This window comes from Morchella importuna (assembly GCF_003444635.1).
Source record: "Morchella importuna strain M04M26 chromosome Unknown Morimp01GS006, whole genome shotgun sequence".
NCBI lineage: Eukaryota > Fungi > Ascomycota > Pezizomycetes > Pezizales > Morchellaceae > Morchella > Morchella importuna.
Window position 1 is genome coordinate 1,406,336 of NW_025763403.1, and position 19,447 is coordinate 1,425,782.

At 44.0% G+C, this 19,447-nt stretch overlaps 3 protein-coding genes across 3 annotated transcripts; 2 read left to right on the plus strand and 1 right to left on the minus strand.

The window, feature by feature from the left end:
• Positions 1 to 3,186: 3,186 nt before the first annotated feature.
• Positions 3,187 to 5,015, plus strand: LAJ45_03187 (uncharacterized protein; the record flags this gene model as incomplete). The annotated part of the gene is made up of 5 exons (XM_046112775.1): positions 3,187 to 3,253; positions 3,370 to 3,751; positions 3,812 to 4,026; positions 4,087 to 4,168; positions 4,220 to 5,015. 5 exons carry the CDS (start codon positions 3,187 to 3,189, stop codon positions 5,013 to 5,015), a joined length of 1,542 nt encoding a protein of 513 aa, XP_045974264.1.
• A 1,418-nt stretch (positions 5,016 to 6,433) lies between these two features.
• LAJ45_03188 (uncharacterized protein) lies at positions 6,434 to 9,648 on the plus strand (the record flags this gene model as incomplete). Its single annotated transcript, XM_046112776.1, has 6 exons — positions 6,434 to 6,509; positions 6,578 to 6,903; positions 7,080 to 7,608; positions 7,662 to 8,093; positions 8,143 to 9,357; positions 9,416 to 9,648. 6 exons carry the CDS (start codon positions 6,434 to 6,436, stop codon positions 9,646 to 9,648), a joined length of 2,811 nt encoding a protein of 936 aa, XP_045974265.1.
• Positions 9,649 to 13,766: 4,118 nt separating this feature from the next.
• On the minus strand, positions 13,767 to 15,419 carry LAJ45_03189 (uncharacterized protein; the record flags this gene model as incomplete). The annotated part of the gene is made up of 7 exons (XM_046112777.1): positions 13,767 to 14,202; positions 14,280 to 14,323; positions 14,380 to 14,563; positions 14,702 to 14,862; positions 14,928 to 14,947; positions 15,034 to 15,056; positions 15,151 to 15,419. The coding sequence occupies 7 exons, from the start codon at positions 15,417 to 15,419 to the stop codon at positions 13,767 to 13,769; spliced, it is 1,137 nt and encodes a 378-aa protein (XP_045974266.1).
• Positions 15,420 to 19,447: the final 4,028 nt, after the last annotated feature.

The window sequence follows — 19,447 nt, forward strand, 5'->3', positions numbered from 1 at the left end:
GCAGATCTAGATATAGTGATGGACCTTGCCTGCCAGGTAAATAGAGAAATAAGCCGCAAAGCGGTTTGCCTGTATATTGGACTGATTGATATACATATAGTACCGGTCGAAGGCCGGAAACTACTTGTATATATATATATACACAAATCCCGGTGGCAGTAACTGAAGTCAAGATTTTGTACACTTAACTCTTGCTTTGTACCTACAGGAGAACATGACCAGATAGTAATCTTACAGGTGATGACCGAGAATAGTTGGAGGTGAGAGTCCAACGGCTTCTTCCGGGAAAGCGATATGTTCAGAGCCTCTCTAGCAGTTTCCCCGGGTTTATTCTACTCAGATGGACCTGCTGCGTGTTAGTTAAGTATGTTCAGAAATCAGGATACACGTAGCCACATATACGTGTATCGAAGACAGGGCTATGTAGGGATTGTAGGTACACAAAGCATATAAAGTTACATGCAGTGGTTAAAGCCACCGTAAACAAACACAAGCAGTGCATGTAGTTTCGAGTCCATCAAACCTTATTTTGATTGAAACCCCGGAGACTCTATTTTGCCAAGCTATATGACCCCTACGAGCAGCTCGACACCCTCCAGTAGGAGAAACAGAGAAAGCGCCCAGATCAAATAAATATATTATGATATAGGTATATGTGTGTACATGTAATACTGACCATAGTCTCCTTTGGCCGTCCATGACTCATAACGCCGACATGTGCACTGTCATTGGTTCGTTGAAATGTTTGAAAAGCTACGTACATGTAGCTTCACAAACCACCGGCTATCAAATCTCTAACCCAGAAAGTCTGATGCGGGACTGGTTATGTACTCTTAGCTTTTAAATTCTGTACGAGCATATGATATAAGTATGACCCTGTAGCACCGACCGTCTCTTTTTCTATTTTTAAACTAATTTGGTTTTTCTTCCGGGTCTCAGGTTTTATATAGTGTACAAAGTTTGTCTTCAAATATGGGTAGTTCATTTGCATATCTAATAAGTATATAATTATAACCTGTATATTCATGTGCATTTAAAAGCCTTTGATTGGCTCATTGAGAGAGGTTTTGTTTTATTTGAAATATGCTGTGTTGGATATGAACATAGGGTATATATTGTGCTGAGTGGTGCTAGGTAGTTAATAGGTTTTCAACTGGCTCTGGGAATCGATTAGTAGTTCGGCTTGGTGGATGTTAAAGGGATACTTGTAGCTTGAACTGGAGAAATTTCTGGCCTATCTACTGATATATGGGGGATATCAGAAAAGGCACGTACATATAGACCAGAGCAGATAGTGATTGACTTTGCCTGCCAGGCAAATAGAGAAAATAAGTCGTAAGCCGGCTTGCCTGTATATACGTATATTGGACTGATTGATATACATGTAGTACCGGCCGAAGGCCGGAAACCACTTGTAGTCCTATATATATGTTGCAAGTGCGCGCAAACATTGTATGTATATCAACCCTGAGCAGATACATGTATGTATATAGTTGAGTCAGCACGGTCATTTACATGTAATATTGTACTGCAGGTCGATGGGCCGGCTAGAGCAGGAAATGTAATTATTAACCCTGGCCTTGATGTGCGACCAATTAAAGTCCCAGTGGCTGCATAGATTAATGGCCGTGCGGCGGGTGTATACCGGGAACTAGAGATATATACTTATATAATATTGCCTAAATATTCATATCCCGAAAGAATTCGAAGCTTGTATATATATATATAAGTAGATATCGATATATATATAAGAAACTGCTGGAACAGGGCGTGTACTCATAATCGGACGTTTCCCCTCACCTGGGTAGTAGTTGACTGTCGGCAGCGCCCTAGCTATGTAGTAAAGTACATGTACATACTCACCCCGGCTAGCGCTCCTTCTAGCAATAAAGTGTACATTATATACCTACTAGGTATGGGTACAAGAGAATTACTTAGGAGAGCACAATTTTAGTAGATGTAGATGGGGTATCGGTATGTATTTACAGGCACCATGCAGAAATCTTCGCGATTTCGAACGTCTTTGATATCGAGACAATCACTTTAGCTTGTTATGTAGACTCTTTTACATGGGTCGGACTTATTCAGTAAGTAAATGGTTGGGTTATAATTTGGTGTGGCTATCATGATCTGGCCAGTCAGAGAGGTAAACATATCATTACCATTAAACACTGCCAAGCCATATCAACTCAAAAATACCAAAACAAATACTGTAAGGTGTAAGAAAAGGTTAAATGGTTTATTAGTGGGAACGAACTCATGTATATTCAATGTAGTTCTAGTACTTCCTATAACGGTCGTTCAAGCTACCGCCACATATCGCTAGCTACAGAGTAGTACCTATCCCTTAAGCTGTCATGTTACTGAAATGCTGACAGCTAAAATTGTGGCTTTTTTCTGCCAATTAATTCCTTCAATCATTGGATCTGAATCAATCTATCACCAATCCGTCTGCAATTGCTGTGGCTTTTTGGCTCCTAAGAAAAGGTCAGCAGTCCTTGACATGTACAGCTCAATTATATAAGGGAAATGGGGTACATAATTTTTTTGGAGAATGACCACCTGCCCTCTGTTTCTTTTTAAGCAAAAGTATTCCAGGTGACGTACTTTTAGACCGGTCACTCAGCTTATCTATTGACACTTTTGAAGGCATGATATCTATCAAAACCGCGGAATAAACTGCTGGGCCCGATAGGTGGGGCGAACTTCTCCACAATCTGTGGAGTTACTGGTTCCATGGATCAATTCCCTAGTAACAAAAGCAATGAAACGATTATTTTCGCGGATCGGACGTTGATATATTCCTAAGGACTGAAAATACTCATATGCGCACACATGAGTCTGTAAGCTGGAAGATGACATGTCAGTTTTTGACTCGTTTCATTTCAATCATTCCAATCAACCCAACCGTTAGAATAGTAAGAAGTCTCACTACAATATTGTATCTTCTAGGCCCTCAAGCACGCAATTCTAACGTTTATTAGCTGAGAAATCAATAAGCTCTGCTGATGATAACGCGATAAGGCGTGACCGACTAGCATGGGTCTTGGCAATGCTTGTGTAAAATTTTGAATAACAGAATTGCCATCTCTGCCCCACTAAGATATAAGAGTCCCATATTCCCAGTAGAAATAAAAGCGCAGAGCTTAAAGCGATCTAGAAATCAAACCAGCACAAGCGAACAAGATGCCTGTATCCGAACCAGAACTCCCTGCTGTGCTTGAAAGTGCGCCTGCCGAGGTACGGAAGTACGGTATGTGCTTATGTCTTTTTTTTACAAGTTTTTTCCTTAAAGAAAACCATATTGCAACAACACTCCCACACCACCAATCCCAACTGACAGAATGACTCTTTCGTCGCTACCCTTAGAGCACCTCAAATCACAGCCTGAGAATCCATTCTCAAAGCTGATTTCCGGACAGAAGATCGCTCTGATCCCAAGCTTCACCCTAGAGTCTGGCGTGACTCTTACAAATGTTCCCGTAGCCTACAAGACGTCCGGTTGTCTGAACGAGGCCCGCAATAATGTCATGGTGATTTGCCATGCACTAACAGGCAGCGCCGATGTCTGGGATTGGTGGGGTCCTCTAATTGGACCTGGGAGGGCATTCGATACGGGGAGGTTCTTCGTCGTATGCTGTAACAGTCTTGGAAGTCCGTACGGTAGCGCTTCACCATGTACAACGGATCCAGAGACTGGGAGGATTTATGGCCCCGAGTTCCCACTGACGACGGTGCGGGATGATGTCAAGTCGGTAGCCTTCCCAATTTGGGTTGATAAAATCTGGAGCTAACCGGAGTAACGCATTAGCATTCATAAGCTCATATTGGATTACTTGGGAGTTAAGGAGATTGCTGTGGTAATTGGTGGTTCTATGGGAGGAATGCTTGTTCTTGAGTGGGCGTACTTTGGAAAAGACTATGTTAAATCCATAGTGCCAATTGCTACAAGTTCTCGTCACTCGGCTTGGTGTATCTCATGGGGAGAAGCACAAAGGCAAAGTATTTATTCAGATCCAAAGTATGGTGAGTAAATTTCTACCCCGCAAGGTAATTGCTGAAACTATCATTAACCAAAAGTGATAGAGGATGGCTATTACCCATTTGAAGATCCACCTGTTGCGGGATTGGGAGCTGCAAGAATGAGTGCGCTGTTGACATATCGAACGTTTGTAACCCTTAAGGTCCACTAGCTCATGGTATATTGACTTGTTTCTAGTCGCAACTCATTCGAATCCCGTTTCGGCCGCAATACACCCGATCCATCTCGTAACCCGCAACCAAACTCCCCAGGGAACCAAACCCCCAGCACCCCCGGTGAGGGTCACTGGGCAATCCACAATGAAGGTTTCAAAAATGCGAGGCGATTACCGTCTCGTAGCAGCTCAATTTCTTCAATTCCTGCACTGGACAATCTAGGACACACTGGGGCTGGCACTCAACTAGATACGAAGGTGGATGAAGAAGGTGTTTCCTCGGTTCTTCCGCCCGGGTTGCCTCCAGTCTCTACTCCCCGATCTCCAATATCGAACGGGAGGAAAAAATGCCCAACATACTTTTCCGCGCAAAGCTACCTGCGATATCAAGGAGACAAGTTTGTAAAGCGCTTCGACGCAAACTGTTATATTGCCATCACTCGGAAGCTCGATACACATGATATTTCTCGTGGCCGTGTTGATGATGGTGATGTCCGGGCTGCATTGCGTCTCATTGAGCAACCAGCTCTTGTGATTGGCATAGAGAGCGATGGGCTGTTTACATACGCCGAACAACAAGAACTAGCAAAGTTCATACCGAATGCACGACTGGCAACAATCGATAGCCCTGAGGGTCACGATGCATTTTTACTACAGTTCGAGGAGGTTAATAGACATATACTGGGTTTCTTAAAAGAGACATTACCGGAATTTATGGATAGACCGCCGATAAATGTAGAAGCTGCCGAGGAGACAGATGGAATTGGTGAAGTGAAAGCTGGAACGGTTGGAGAGGTGGATGATATCACTGCTTGGTAGAGGAGCTCACAGGCGTAATGGTCACAGTTTGGTTTGGGTTTCGACGCTTTTTTTTATTATTATTTATCTTTCGTATAGAATTCTAATTATGCCATCCATTATTCTTGGAATTAAATTTTGGTCAAACTATCTGAGCAATCGGGAACACCGGCATGATCTTATGTACATGCACATGTAGTTTGTACCTACGGGATTTACCTCCAGTGTAGTAGTACTATATCCCACGCGTGGGTAGGTTGTCGAGCACCGGATATGGTTATCTTCATCTAAGGGGCGAACTAATCCCTTTTAGCAGGGACCCTATGACAGTAAAATGGGATTCATGACCGAAGAGAATAATTCTCAAAACGAGTGAGTATATTTATATATGTGTTCTTAAATCCGATGTAATTGTGTACATGACCTTCAATTAAGCTAGTAGTAAAGCATGTGGCGATTCTTATTCACCTCTATCCTATCAGAGTTAGAGAAACCTTGGATGTGCTTCTGGCAAGGGGTTTTAGTATAAACCTAATCGTGTACATGTGTTCCTGCGATCATAATTTTGGACGCTTGAATTTGGGCGGAGATGGGGTAGCATTGTGATAGGTATTTGTGCAACAATATACATACAGTTATGTACCTTTAACACAAATTATATCTCCCTAAAAACTTTAGTAATCGAAGTAGGTTACTCGCGCGTTGTTGGCTGTTTGTTGTGATCAGTCTCTTTGCGACGACAATACGAATTTAGAGACAAATCAAAAAAACTGTTCGACTAAAACTAGCAGGAGCATGTATATTGATGATGATGTAGACTAGGAGAGAGGTTGCCACCTAAACAAAATAGCGCTAGCGCTAGGACTACGTTTCCTCCTCAGGGCGCCTATCCAGGCTAACCCGCGCGTATCTGTATTACTAATGCCTGACGAATAATCTGCCCGACAGCGTTAATTAAGTAGTCGGATATCGTTGCAACTAAATGCTTACTAAAAATTCCGACATTTTAATTGACTGAGTAAAGTGAAGAATAAATCTGTTGGAATGGGGTTAACTACTTTGACTACATGTCGAGCAAAGCTTCAATCACTAAAGCTCACTCGGCTGTCCTAATTGGCTTGACCATAGCATCGCAATTTTTTGGTATAAGGCCTTGATATGAAGTGGAGTGGGTAATTGAGGGAATCCAACTTAAATCTGATCAATTACCGGAGATCTCAAGAAAGGTTTTCAAAACATAGAGCCTCCACTTTGAACAAGAGTAGGAGTACATGTATGCAGTTAGGGTTGGGTAACGGCCGGCCGGGTAATTTAATGCTCGAGTTAACTGGACAACTTTCAACGGAGGAGCCTCTTTGCACGAAAAGGAGACAGCTGTGTTCCACTCCCCACATCCGACCGCAACCTCCCCGCCATCCCCGCTATCCACCTCTTTCACCATGAGCTACTCAAAAAAAGATGAAGATGCAGACCAAGCAATCTTCAAAGTTGATCGTACTTCTGTATTCCAGGAAGGTAAGCTTCCGCAATTAACTTTACAACTATATGCTAGGCTAGTAGCTGACATCTGATGCTCTCAAAAGCACGGCTTTTCAACACATCACCCATATCGCCCCGCAAATGTCGCATCTTATTGACAAAAATTACTTATCTACTCCATACTGGCGAACGTTTCCCTACATCCGAAGCGACTTCTCTCTTTTTTGGAATAACTAAGCTATTCCAACACCGCGATGCTTCGCTTAGGCAGATGGTTTACTTAGTTATCAAGGAGCTAGCGGACACTGCCGAGGATGTCATCATGGTTACATCTTCAGTTATGAAAGATGTTGCCGGTGGTGGGAGGGGTGCAGGGGAACAAGAGGTTTACAGGGCGAATGCTATAAGAGCATTGTGTAGGATCATTGATGTGAGTCGGAGAAACTATCTCAGTCTCGGAATAGCTTGGGATTGGTTTTAGGACAGTTCTAGGGATCAATTGGCAAATATCAGAATCCGGTGGATCTGATGCCTTATCACCTTCGATCTTCGCATGATTCCACGTATAGCGATTCTTAGCTCTAGACTGACATGGTCGTGGCACAGGGCACAACGGTTCAAGCGATAGAGCGTCTCCTTAAGACTGCAATTGTCGATAAAAACCCCTCGGTCTCGTCTGCAGCGCTTGTATCGGCTTATCACCTCCTCCCCACTGCTCGCGATGTTGTACGCAGATGGGCAAACGAAACCCAAGAAGCTGCGCTTTCTGGGTCCAAGTCAGGGGGGTTCAGCTTAGGATTCGGTTCATCTGCAGCTTCTGTGCCTCAAGGTTCCGGTATGACCCAATACCATGCTATCGGTCTTCTGTATCAAATGCGCTCTCACGATCGGATGGCGCTTGTGAAAATGGTACAACAATTCGCGAATGGAACTGTTAAGAACCCAGCTGCTGTTATCATGTTGGTGCGGCTTGCTGCCAAGATTGCCGACGAAGACCCTAGTTTGAGAAAGCCAATGTACGCTCTGTTGGAAGGATGGCTAAGGCATAAGGCCGAGATGGTAAATTTCGAGGCCGCTAAAGCGATATGCGAGCTACGAGATGTAACAGATGCTGAGGTCGCTCCAGCTATCAATGGTAAGTACTCTTCCCCGAAGGCTAGGAGCATTAGTAATAATAGGATTGGTTAGTTCTTCAATTATATCTCACATCTCCTCGGGCTGTTGCTAAATTCACTGCTATTCGGATCCTCCATAACTTCGCGTCCATCCGCCCTTCTGCGGTCAACGTTTGTAACATGGATATTGAGACGTTGCTCAATAATTCCAATCGTTCAATTGCGACCTTTGCTATCACCACTCTGCTTAAAACTGGAAATGAAACCTCGGTGGATAGACTTATCGGCAAGATTAGCGGACTTATGGCCGACATTACAGATGAATTCAAGATTACTATCGTGGAGGCGATTCGTACATTGTGTTTGAAGTTCCCTAGCAAGCAAGCAGCGATGTTGACGTTTTTGAGCGGGGTTCTAAGAGATGAGGGTGGCTACGAATTTAAGAAGACTGTAGTAGAAAGCATGTTTGATTTGATCAAGTTTGTGCCTGAAAGTCGAGAAGAAGGTAAGCTCTATTTGTTCGGCAGCAAAGGTACTCTTCTCACACCGTTTAGCACTCGCACATCTCTGCGAGTTTATCGAGGATTGTGAGTTTACCAAGCTCGCTGTTCGCATTTTGCACCTGCTTGGTACAGAAGGGCCGAAAACTACACAGCCAACCAAGTATATTCGGTATATCTATAACCGCGTCGTTCTCGAGAATGCAGTAGTTCGTGCCGCAGCGGTTACTGCATTGGCAAAGTTTGGTGTCGCGAGTAAAGAGGGGGAGAAAGTTGATCCAGAGGTGAAGAAGAGCGTGGTTGTATTGTTAACCAGATGCTTGGATGATCCCGATGATGAAGTCAGGGACAGGGCAGCCCTCAATTTGAGGTTAATTCAGCAGGAGGATGGCGAAGAGGTGGCTGAGAGGTTTATTAAGAATGAATCCTCCTTTTCTCTACCGATATTCGAACACCAGCTAGTCATGTATGTCACTGGAGACGCATCAACTTTCTCACAACCATTTGACATTTCCTCTATTCCTATTGTTACACGTGCTGAGGCCGATGCTGAGGATCGCTCTTTCAAACTGCGTTCTACGACAATGCCAACCCTCAAAGCACCCACTTCTGGTGCGCCCCGTCCATCGGCTGGACCATCCGCTGCAGCAGAGGCTGTCACATCTGCCGCGGCTGCATCTGCAAAGTATATACAACAACTGGCTGCGGTTCCAGAATTGAAGCCTTATGGCCCTGTTTTGAAATCTAGTCGAGAAGTCGAGCTCACTGAGTCCGAAACAGAATATGTTGTTGTTGCGGTCAAGCATATCTTCAAAGAACATATCGTTCTTCAATTCAACGTCAAGAATACTCTTACAGACACTGTCTTAGAAGACGTATCGATGATTACTACTCCATCGGACCCAGAAGGTGGTGAAGGTGTCGGTTTGGAGGAAGACTTCATTATTCCAGCACCAAAATTGGGCAATGACGAGGAAGGAACTATCTATGTAGCCTTCAAGCGCACTGGCGAAGAGAGCAATTATGCCACCGCTACCTTCACCAACGTTCTTAAATTCACTAGCAAGGAGATCGATCCCAGTACTGGCGAACCAGAGGACCAAGGATTTGAAGATGAGTACCAGGTTGAGGACTTGGAGTTGACCGGTGGTGATTATGTGGTGCCAAACTTCACGGGAAGCTTTGGGAATGTATGGGAACAAGTTGGCGCAGCAGGTGAAGAAGTTACCGAGACCTTTTCGCTGGGAACTGGGGTCAAAGGAATTCAAGGTATGAGTTGTGCCCTCAATATTTTCACTGTTGATTTCTTTATTAACAAAGTGAATAGAAGCATGTGAGCTATTATCGCAAACCCTTTCTTTGCAAGCGCTTGAGGGTAGCGATGTTGCTGTTAGTACATCCACACACAACCTGAAACTATTTGGCAAAACTATATCTGGTGGTCGGGTAGTTGCCGAGGTCAAGATGGCATATAGCAGCAAGACTGGAGTTGCACTTAAGATAACAGTAAGAGCCGAAGAAGAAGGTGTTGCGGCGTTGATTGTTGGAAGCGTTGCATGAGGTTGAGAAATACTTGGCTTATTGAATTTTGTTTTGCGTTTTGTTTGATGATATTTATGTATCCTTTGTTGGTTTTTCCTGAGACGTAGATAATTTCACTTATGTGACCAGAAGGGAACGGTTCCTCTTGCGATCATTATTTTTTCTCGAGGCGTAAGGGTATGATGGAGAAGATCCCGTCACAAACATCATGATGAGCGATGGGTTGAGCTGTTAAGCTGTAGCTATTGGATGAGTGTAACGCTAGTCTATCAATGAAATGTTTGATTGCTTCCACGCACCCACCCGGATGAATACGGCTTAGTCGATTTGGATGGATGTGTAATCAGCGTTATAGCGAGTGATACATTATGACTATACTACAGTACGGGGGTTCACCTTAAATACCGAGACGCCTTGGATTTTGTATGGGAACCGCCCATGGCAACCAAAAAGCAGCCAATGAATTTTGGTCTTGGCCCTGAAATTTGTATGGGGGAAAAAAGTACAAAGACACTTCATATATACTCACTCAAAAATCTAAATATTTTCCTAAAAATACAAAAAAATAACCAAATGATAGCCCTTGCTCTGGCCATCACCTTAATAGCAATCCTAAACTTTCAAACATGTTTTTCGTGGAGTTCGGAAAGAGCATCAGTGGAAAAGAGGGGATGGAGGTTGCATTGCAAAAGCTGCAACACGCACAATTCAAATAACCTCTTGGCCGCCAAGTGTCCTTTTTTTTTGAATCGACCAATAGCAGACGCCCGCTGGCCCTTACAGCCCAAAATGGGGTTCTCAGTACTTACCCTTAACCCCCGGTACATGTAGTGTTCTAACTATGCTAATTCTAGGGCCCAAACTACATGCACCTACGTGAGCACCGGCTTAATTAAGAGTCTGTTAATTTATTTCACTCACTGATATTGAAGTATTGGTTAACAGAATGATTTAGTGATGGGCACGAGCCGAGCTAGCTCGAGCTTTGAGCTCGAGCTTTAGGATCGAGCCTAGCAAAACATTAGAAATAATTCAAAAAAAAACCCAGAGCTTAATAATTTATATAAGAATATATCCCCATTACTCATCCTGAATACGAACTCTATATGCCGACTTACTGTAAGGTCTATTTTTAGGTATAAAAATGAGAGCTCGAGCCTGAGTTCGAGCCTTTGTCTCCACAATCCGAGCCGGCTCGTGCCCATCACTAAGAATGATACCAATAGAGACAATTTCTTCTGGTTCATCCACTGATATCAGATTGAGGCATGCATACAGGTAATTCAGGGTGTATGATGCTACCAAAGTACCATGGGCAATATTCTCTAATCTAGACGTGATATCTAGGTACGAAATAAAGAAAGAGGAAGAACCTCAAAGGTGGTGATTGCGGTTGGCCTGTATGTAAGTACGTAGCTAACCGCTATGGTTGATGGCTGGCTATACGTGCTAATGCTATATATAGCTAACTGATAAGCTTTACAAGTTTCATAATACTAGGTCCAGAAAACGTTCTCAACTCATAGTACAATTCTCGAAAGATAGTCTATATAGGGCGCCGCGCCTACAGGGTACCACAGCTCGAAGTTTTGGTCTCAGTTATCGCTGTTGATGAAAAGAATATAATGGGGGCCATGGGGGTAGAATCTTGCCTCACCTGGTTTTCAAATTGTAAATTGATATAGCAATGGTATGGCTTGCATGAGATAATGGCTAGCACTCGACTTATTGGCTCTAATCCCTCTATGTTCACCCCTTTACTAGTGCAATAGTAGGTTTTTCGAGATTGGCTCTTTTTCTGCACCTTGAAGGGGAACCTCTTCTGTATAGACCAGTCTAGGGCCGTTTTGACGTCGTTGACAGCGGGTCGAAGGTTCTGGCCCAGCTCAAGTCCGTGGCACGACTTTGTTGTTCAGCTATTGTTGAGGTCGATTCAGAAAAAAATTATTGTGGTGGTACCTTAAGGATTATATTCTGGTTTGTCTATGACGTCTAGAAATCATGGTTGGACGTGGTGTTTGATTGGATGTGATGGTATCGAGATACAAAAAAAACTCGTGGCATTGTAGTATTCTCTACCATAGATTATGTGTATGGTATGAGGCGAACACTCGCTCACCTAAAGATATTACGTTAGCTCATCATACACTGTGCACTAGTTACAGAAGAATTAACCTACTAGAAACCCAGCACGTACGTGTATCCCTTCGTCTGTATTCGGCACTTAAGTTGTGCTCTTTTGTGACCACATGTACTTGTGATAGAAGGCCTATTTAGAAAGCGATTTACATGACGCCCAGGTAACACGCTGAGTGCTCACCCTACATCTACTATCCACGTGTATTTATAGCCGATTTTAGGCTTACAAAGTTGGGGTACTGATGATTAACCTTTGACTAGCTGGGAACAATCTGATAGGGCCTGAAAAACTACCCTCTAGACAACTGTGGGAAGAGCTTAAATCTGAATTCAAGTACGCTTGTTTTTAGTCATTTTTCTGTTTTCTTTTGGTTGGTCCTGATGTACCCATACCGGATTCCTCCCCCCCTCCCTCTTTTTTTTTATGCGTAAGGATTGTATAACAATTCCACAACTGAAATCTCTAGCACCCTTGGAAATTGGTTCGAATATCTCGTAGGGGTTTCGTTTGATAATAAGGAAATGGTGGATGTTTCGGTGTTTCCACATAGGGCGGATACTCACCTTAGTACTCTTTGCGTTGCATCACGACATCGAGTGATCTAGTGTGATTGATTTAGCGAGTGCTGCCTCATGAACCGAACCCCAGAACGGTTTCTTCTACGATTATGTACCGCACCTCTATCATACTGGAACAACCCTCTCGAAACCTCTGCACAGTAAATGCCCCCATCATGAGCCACACTTACTCTCAAAAGCCAGCGACAAGTAGGTTCACCTTCCACCAATCAAAAGCGCCGGGCCCATCTCCCCGCACATGCCGTTGATTTGGCACGATACGAGCTTGGGAAATCGACTTTCTACCCGACGAAAAACATGTATGTCTCAAGCCGAGTGCTCCTTCCCAGTCTCGCTCGTATTCAGCCCACGTCCGTAAGTGCGCAAGGAAAAGCGAGAGGTACGTATGCTGTTTTTCTTCTGCGTTCATTGCGCATATAATTTTGCGGGGATACAGGGGACGCTCCCAACATCGCGCAGACAGAACGTACTGTATGGATTTGAGCGGGTGATCACGCACACCATCCTGTTTAGTAGATTCCTCCGTCCGGCAGAACTAGGGTGTTCTCTCATGTTCAAGGCCGATCTCCAGAAAACAATAGGTGAAAACCGCACTTAGCTCCCCTAGCCTACTACATTTATCTACATACATTCCTAGACGGAGTTTCTGGGTTGTAACCCAATCCTTCAAACACAATCGATGTCATCTAGCTCTACCACACCCTCCTCTTATCTCTCTTGTAGGTCGTCCATTGACATCGCTACCCTGCCTGAGGACAAAGTGGGGCTGTTTCACAGTTCGGATGTGCGAACGTAGAAGCACAATTCGCGCGTGGTGTTACGTACATACTCTACATATAGGTAGCCTCGTGGATGACAGATGGATTACTCTGCAGCTGTCGGTGGAACAATCAGTAGCTATCAAACCTTAAAAGTAAAACCTTAAAACGCCATTTCACACATGAGGTTAATCAGGGGGGGAGCGCTGGACCAAAGGTTGAAACATAGGGGAGATACACTTCCTCCACCAGGACATGAACAGGACGCGCAATATGTGCGAACTAGACTCGCGTGGTTTTTACATCATGCAACTACCATGTGTTACATGCAGAAGTGCTAGAATAAGAGCCCTAGCAACGTCTTCAAGCCAAACATCAACAAGCCATCGAGAATAAATAGTTAAGATCTGTACTGTCAGCTATAAGATGTTGAGAGACACCCAATAAATGACAGTATAGGCTTTTACATGTATGCAAGTCTCCAACCCACCCTCCTTAGCTCCCCTGCAGCGAGCCCCAGTCATAATAATAAAATTTAAATTTTCCACATAAAAAATCATTGGCCCTCACTGCATAACTAATAGTATATGTACTGAAACAAAAAAAAGATCGAAACAAAACCAACTCCAACGCCATTACCTCTCCCATAAAGACACATTATTACTTGCCAGCGCTAATTTCGACTCTGTACGATATCCGCCCATGATACCCCACCCTCTCCCACCTGCGCTCCTCTTTATCATGCTCCATTTGTAGCTCTATGTCACTATCAATCTCCTCAATTTCGACAACAATCTCCGTCGTCTTCGTCACGACCCATTGGTATTTGGTTGATTGCGCGTCGGCGGTACTAGGTCCTGCTACAATACCGTGAGGAGCGTTAGTTTCCGGGACAAGCGTTGTAGTAGTAATAATCGGAGCAAGTGAATCCACAAATGACATATTTGATATCTGCTCGGACCCGGCGCGAGAGATTGGCCGCAATTCTAGCGACGATGGTTCAGGCGTGTGGTATGCAAGTTTCATGATGAGGTCCGCCATGCTAAGCTCAACGTTGAGCTTGCCCATCCAGGCGAGTGTGCCGTATTGGAGCCAGCTGTGTGCCAGTGCATATTTTTATTAGTTTGAGGTGCGCTGGTGGGCGTGCTTAAGTTGGTACCTGGGTAGACTTACACAAAGGGACTCGCAGGGAGCCACATTAGGCCCAGCGCGACGACCTAGAGATTAGTTAGCGATGGTAACTGTAGGTAATTATAGGAACAGGCAAACTTACTTCAACTATTATCGCGGTATATACAAGCATGAGGTTATGGCTGACTATAGGCTTATACTTGTCGAGCCCGGGATCGATAAGTGTTGCCTTTACGGCTCGAATGAAGTATGTATTTAGAGCGATGTCGAGTAGAATTGTTAGAGTTCCTTGAACCTCGATATAAACCTTCGAAATCTGTGTGATCCTTCATCTGTTTCTTAGTACTAACTTCCGAAGAAAATAAAAACAAATACTGATAAAGAAGGCGAGGTAGCATAGCCATAGACATTCGTGAAAACGAAAATATGTACGGCATAAGCTTGATATTGATCCGAATACCTACTTCGCTGAGGTCCCAAGTCGGCCTGGAATCCAGACACTAAATGTCCCTACTATGAAGACAGAAACTATAGCTAAGCACCCTATCCGCACTCTATTGTTGAAAGCTTTGTCAACAGCTATAAGTTCGATTCGATTGATGTTTATCTGTAACAACGCTTGTGCCTAACGAATAGTAACGTACTATTAACTTTAATTCATCCCGCGTCTACGAGACAGGAGGCAAATACCTGAATAGCCCATAAGGCAACTTTGAAAGCGGAGAAACTACGTTAGGTCAAGTTCTCAATAGAAATACCATCAGATGAAGCCATCCAATATGCTTGATCAACTTACCAAGCGGAATATAGAGCGAAAGTCTATGAACATATCCCCCAGTCAGCATCTAGACAGTCCGCGTGTCTTCATCTCGTAAATGAATACTAATCAAGAAAGTAATCAGGAGAGACTAACTGAGGTCTAATATGTTTCTGGTTAAGGATCCAAGCGAGTACCCCAAACACCATTATCGAAACATAGTCCATCCAAACCCACCAGAAATAAGGTGATCTATACCTCTTCTCTCGAGATATTGTTGACGTTTGTCTGTATGCTTTCCATCCGGTCAAGTAGCCAAAGCCAATAAGAATGCCCCAAGCAATAAGCGTGAGTTCGCGCTCTAGCTCAGTGAGTGCGCCCTCATTCTCAGCAGTAGCAGCAGCAGCAGCCTCCGTATCCGTCATTAAAATTTCAGTGGTGCCAAACGGCAAAGATACGGTGACGAGGGATTGCGCCCAGAATATATCAATTCAGCGTGTTTCCTTTCCTTTTTCCTTTGTGGGGGACTTCTTGAATCTTATGCTCCATTAAACGTTGCGCACCAAGGCTATATCCACTCGTGTTAAGTATCGCTCGGTTTCAACTTGTGAGAGCAGGTACGCCTGTGGCACTGATTTCGGCCTATTGCGGAGAGCCATTCGGCCAGTTCCTCCCAGAGGATAAGGGTGCGTAGTGGCGTCTGCAGTATTATGCGCGTATGGAGGACGCTCGGATCGCCCGCTTTGGCACTTCTACTCAGGATGCAGGGGTCTAAAATCGAGATAATCTACATTAGCCATCAGGCTTGGAGCTGCGTAGTTCGGTACGGGTGCCACTGTCACCGTGCAAGGATCCAATTTGAAAGTTTGGGAATCCTACAGGACGGTCTGTTATAAGTACATCTAGGGACGTCGCTGAGAGCTACCTTTCACTATCGGCTACCAGTATAAATTTTCCAAGATCGATAAGGAATCAGTAAACTGCGCGCATATTCCATATACTACCCAACAAGCCATCGAAATCTGTGTAATTGGATTGGGCTGCGACCTCAAGACATGATAGACAGCTATAAGCTACCAAGTTATTGGGCAAGGCACCTTGTAGTGCGAATCACAGCACACGGTTGTTGTGTCTTTCATGGGAGGGAATCGGTGGCACTCCTGTCTTTCCAGGACCTTCCAGGAGTTTTGCCGGACTCCACATTCATCCATTGGCCGGTGTTTGAGATACATTCCTTATGTAGGGTATGTACTAAGATGAGTTCGTCCTCAAAGCAGAGAGCTGAGGTTATAGTTGTATACCCCAGACCCTCGGCATGTTTGGTAATGTAGAATTGGGACCTATGTGGAGGTGCGTCTTTACAACGAGATACCCTAGGCTATTTTAGTTATGTAATTTTTTCTCCCATGGTGCACCAACCGACAACCTCTGAGGCAAAAAGTGTAATAATTGGCATAACATGTCACTGAAATACTGACATAGATGCTCGTTGCAAGACGGATGTTAAAAGTAGCAGAAGTGCCAGCAAAAAGCATTTGAATGAGATTAAATCTCAATCGAGTGATATCTGATGATATGGAAATCAATTTATGGGGTGATTTGGCATCATAGCTACATGTACATGTATATAGATCATGCCTCATCCCCGTCAGCATGCGTTCTTTTGTAAGATCAACTGGAGATACTCCAGATAAGGGGAAAATGAGAACCGGGCAGCGGCTACCCGAGTCACGATCAAGTAATCTATTAGAGATCATTTAATAATTAAAGTTCTGTGCCACTGGTGGTAACTTACATGTACGTAGATGTATCATGCTCCACGGCTGTTGGTACCCTATGCCTAGCCCGGCCGAACAAGTATTAGTGTACATGCCCTCAAGTCTATAGATCTAATGTTTGTGAGCCCTAGAGCTCGAGAGCTGTGAAAATAGGGCACAAAACCGAAATATCATGTTTATCTTCAGGGAAAGGGGTCTGTTCTCACCTTTTTTTTGCGCTCAGTTTCACAATTATAAGCAACACCGAGACAAGCTTCACATGAGAGCGCTCATCTTTGTGTGCTGCAAGAACCCAAGGCGCCGTCATCGCTGACCGTCACATCGATGCCAAGCTCATATCAACCAAGAAGTTTCAGTTTACTTCTAGTTTCACTTGTGCCCTCCAACTCCAAATCTCTAGTCAGCTCTCTTTTATGATTGTAAAAAAAGAAGAAAAAAAACGATTGTATGCAGCACGTATGCTAGCAATCGCAACTCCACGATCTAAAGAAGGCACTCTTAAACGACTTATGCTAAACAGGAGCCAATCGAAAGGGAACGGCTGTCGCATGAAACACTCCCGCCTCCACCTGATATTTCTCCGGCTTGGAGGAAAGCCACAAGGTTATGTAACACCGCATGCTCACAGATAGGCAGATGCTCTGGATCGGCGGCTCAGATCCATTTTCATGATGCTCCAAGATAAATACTCTATCTGAGTACCGGCCGTATGGTACAAACTCTAGTTACCACGGTTTGGAAAAATAAAAACAGCGGCTATTGACATGGATTTGGTCCAATGCCCAGCAATTTGGCCCAAAGCCCCGGTAATGAGATAGCCAGCCATATTATACTAGCTGTAGGTCTATAACGTAATTCACGTAATAACCCACGAAAAAGCCTAAACCAAGAAAATGTCAATTAAGTGGGCTGCAGGACCTCAAATAATGGTTGCGGGGAAAAGTACTTCGTAGACTTTGAGATGATAGGTTGTACATGCGGGTCATGTTGTTGCGGGCTTCCCCGGAGGCGTTCCACAATCTCATGCCAGGGGAAGTAGTCTGTTATTGGCCACATGTACTTGTTCGGTAATCTGGCACTCATCTGCGATTGCGAATAAATAACACTAAACTTTTAGGCCCGTGATTTGAGCAAATTTGAAATGTGGAATTTCCTGACCCGAGTTCACTCAAGAAAAGGGAAAAAAAAGAAGAAAAAAAGGACAAAAAAAGAAGTCAAGAAGGTTTGTAAAGGTGTGGCCTCTTGCTAGAGTAGGCTATCCGCCTGCCTGTCTTGCCTTCTCAAACTGGCCACTCTGCTAGTAGACTGTCCGCTAATGTCTGCCGATCACAGTAGCCATCATGATTCATAAGTACTTTTTCCAGGAGGTCGAGGGCGCATGTATCTACCTACACCTCCTTTAAGTGGGATGCGGAGAAGAACCCCCAGAGAAAGAGAACAATGAATGAAGAAACTAGCCTCGACTGTAGCGTACAAATGCTCCCACATTCCATTAAACACATTAGACCAGAGGGGAAGTATTCAGGTTCGTATCCATGGCTCTCTTCCTTACTGAAACCTAGGCTCCGTATAACGTCTATGAATGTATGGATCCACACCATGATTAACGAGCATTAGAAAGCTTGTAGACCATCTGGGAAAAAGGTATCGGCCCGGCGGAGCGGGCTCTAGCAAATATCAACCACGATAGAGGAACGATGGGAAATTTTCTGTTTAGGAGGCAATTCCCGATATCATGAAAATCCGGGAGAGTGAGATCATGCTTAGTTCAATGAGAATGCTCAGCTACGTGTATGTATCAGGTCCCGACATACCGAAGCCATGTGATGCCTCTTCTCGGGCCCTCCCCTTCCAAAGGTACATGTTGGTATGGTATGTAAAGATGTACACAGTGCTGCCGAGATCTTAAATGCAGAAAAGGGGGCATGGCAGACATGAAAGCCGTTAATCCGCAATAACGGATTTCCCCGTGATATCCTCGGTTTTTCCGCAACCGACACTTCGCGCAGTTCATTTCTCTCCTGTGATTCAAAGGGATCAATTTTGGGGAGTCTAAGTGCATATGGTTACACGCTGTAGGTACCTTACCGTCGAAACGCATACAATTTTAAGCCTTATTCAGTCGGCTTATCCAGAACGTAGGCTCACAATAGCTTTATCAGTACAAAAATCCTTTTTTAAGCCTTATTTCATCCTTAAAAAATGCTTAAATAATTCATAAGGCTATTATGAGCCTACGATCTGGATAAGCCGACTGAATAAGGCTTAAAATTGTATGCGTTTCGACGGTAAGGTACTAATCTTGGTCCTTTTGTCAAAAAGCCTAGACGTGGCGGCTTCCAAACAACGATTGATTATGCATTATTTAGGGTCTAAACTTCCTATTTTCGACAGGGACGACAGGATTTCATACCTTGTTTAGCAATTCTTCAACTCGCAGATAAAAATATATATGTAAAAAAAAAAAAAAAAAAACCGTGGCCACAGTTTTCTCTAAGCTTGGTTTGGTTGATATAGCACATGAAAGCTCATCAATGCAGCGAAATATTAATAGAACAAGTGGAACATGCACGTTAGGTACAGCGGAGGAGGAATGAATATATTCCATAAATTTAATTGCTATTGTACAGTGGGAGATCCTTACATCCAACATTTGGATATTTTAGGCAAAAGAA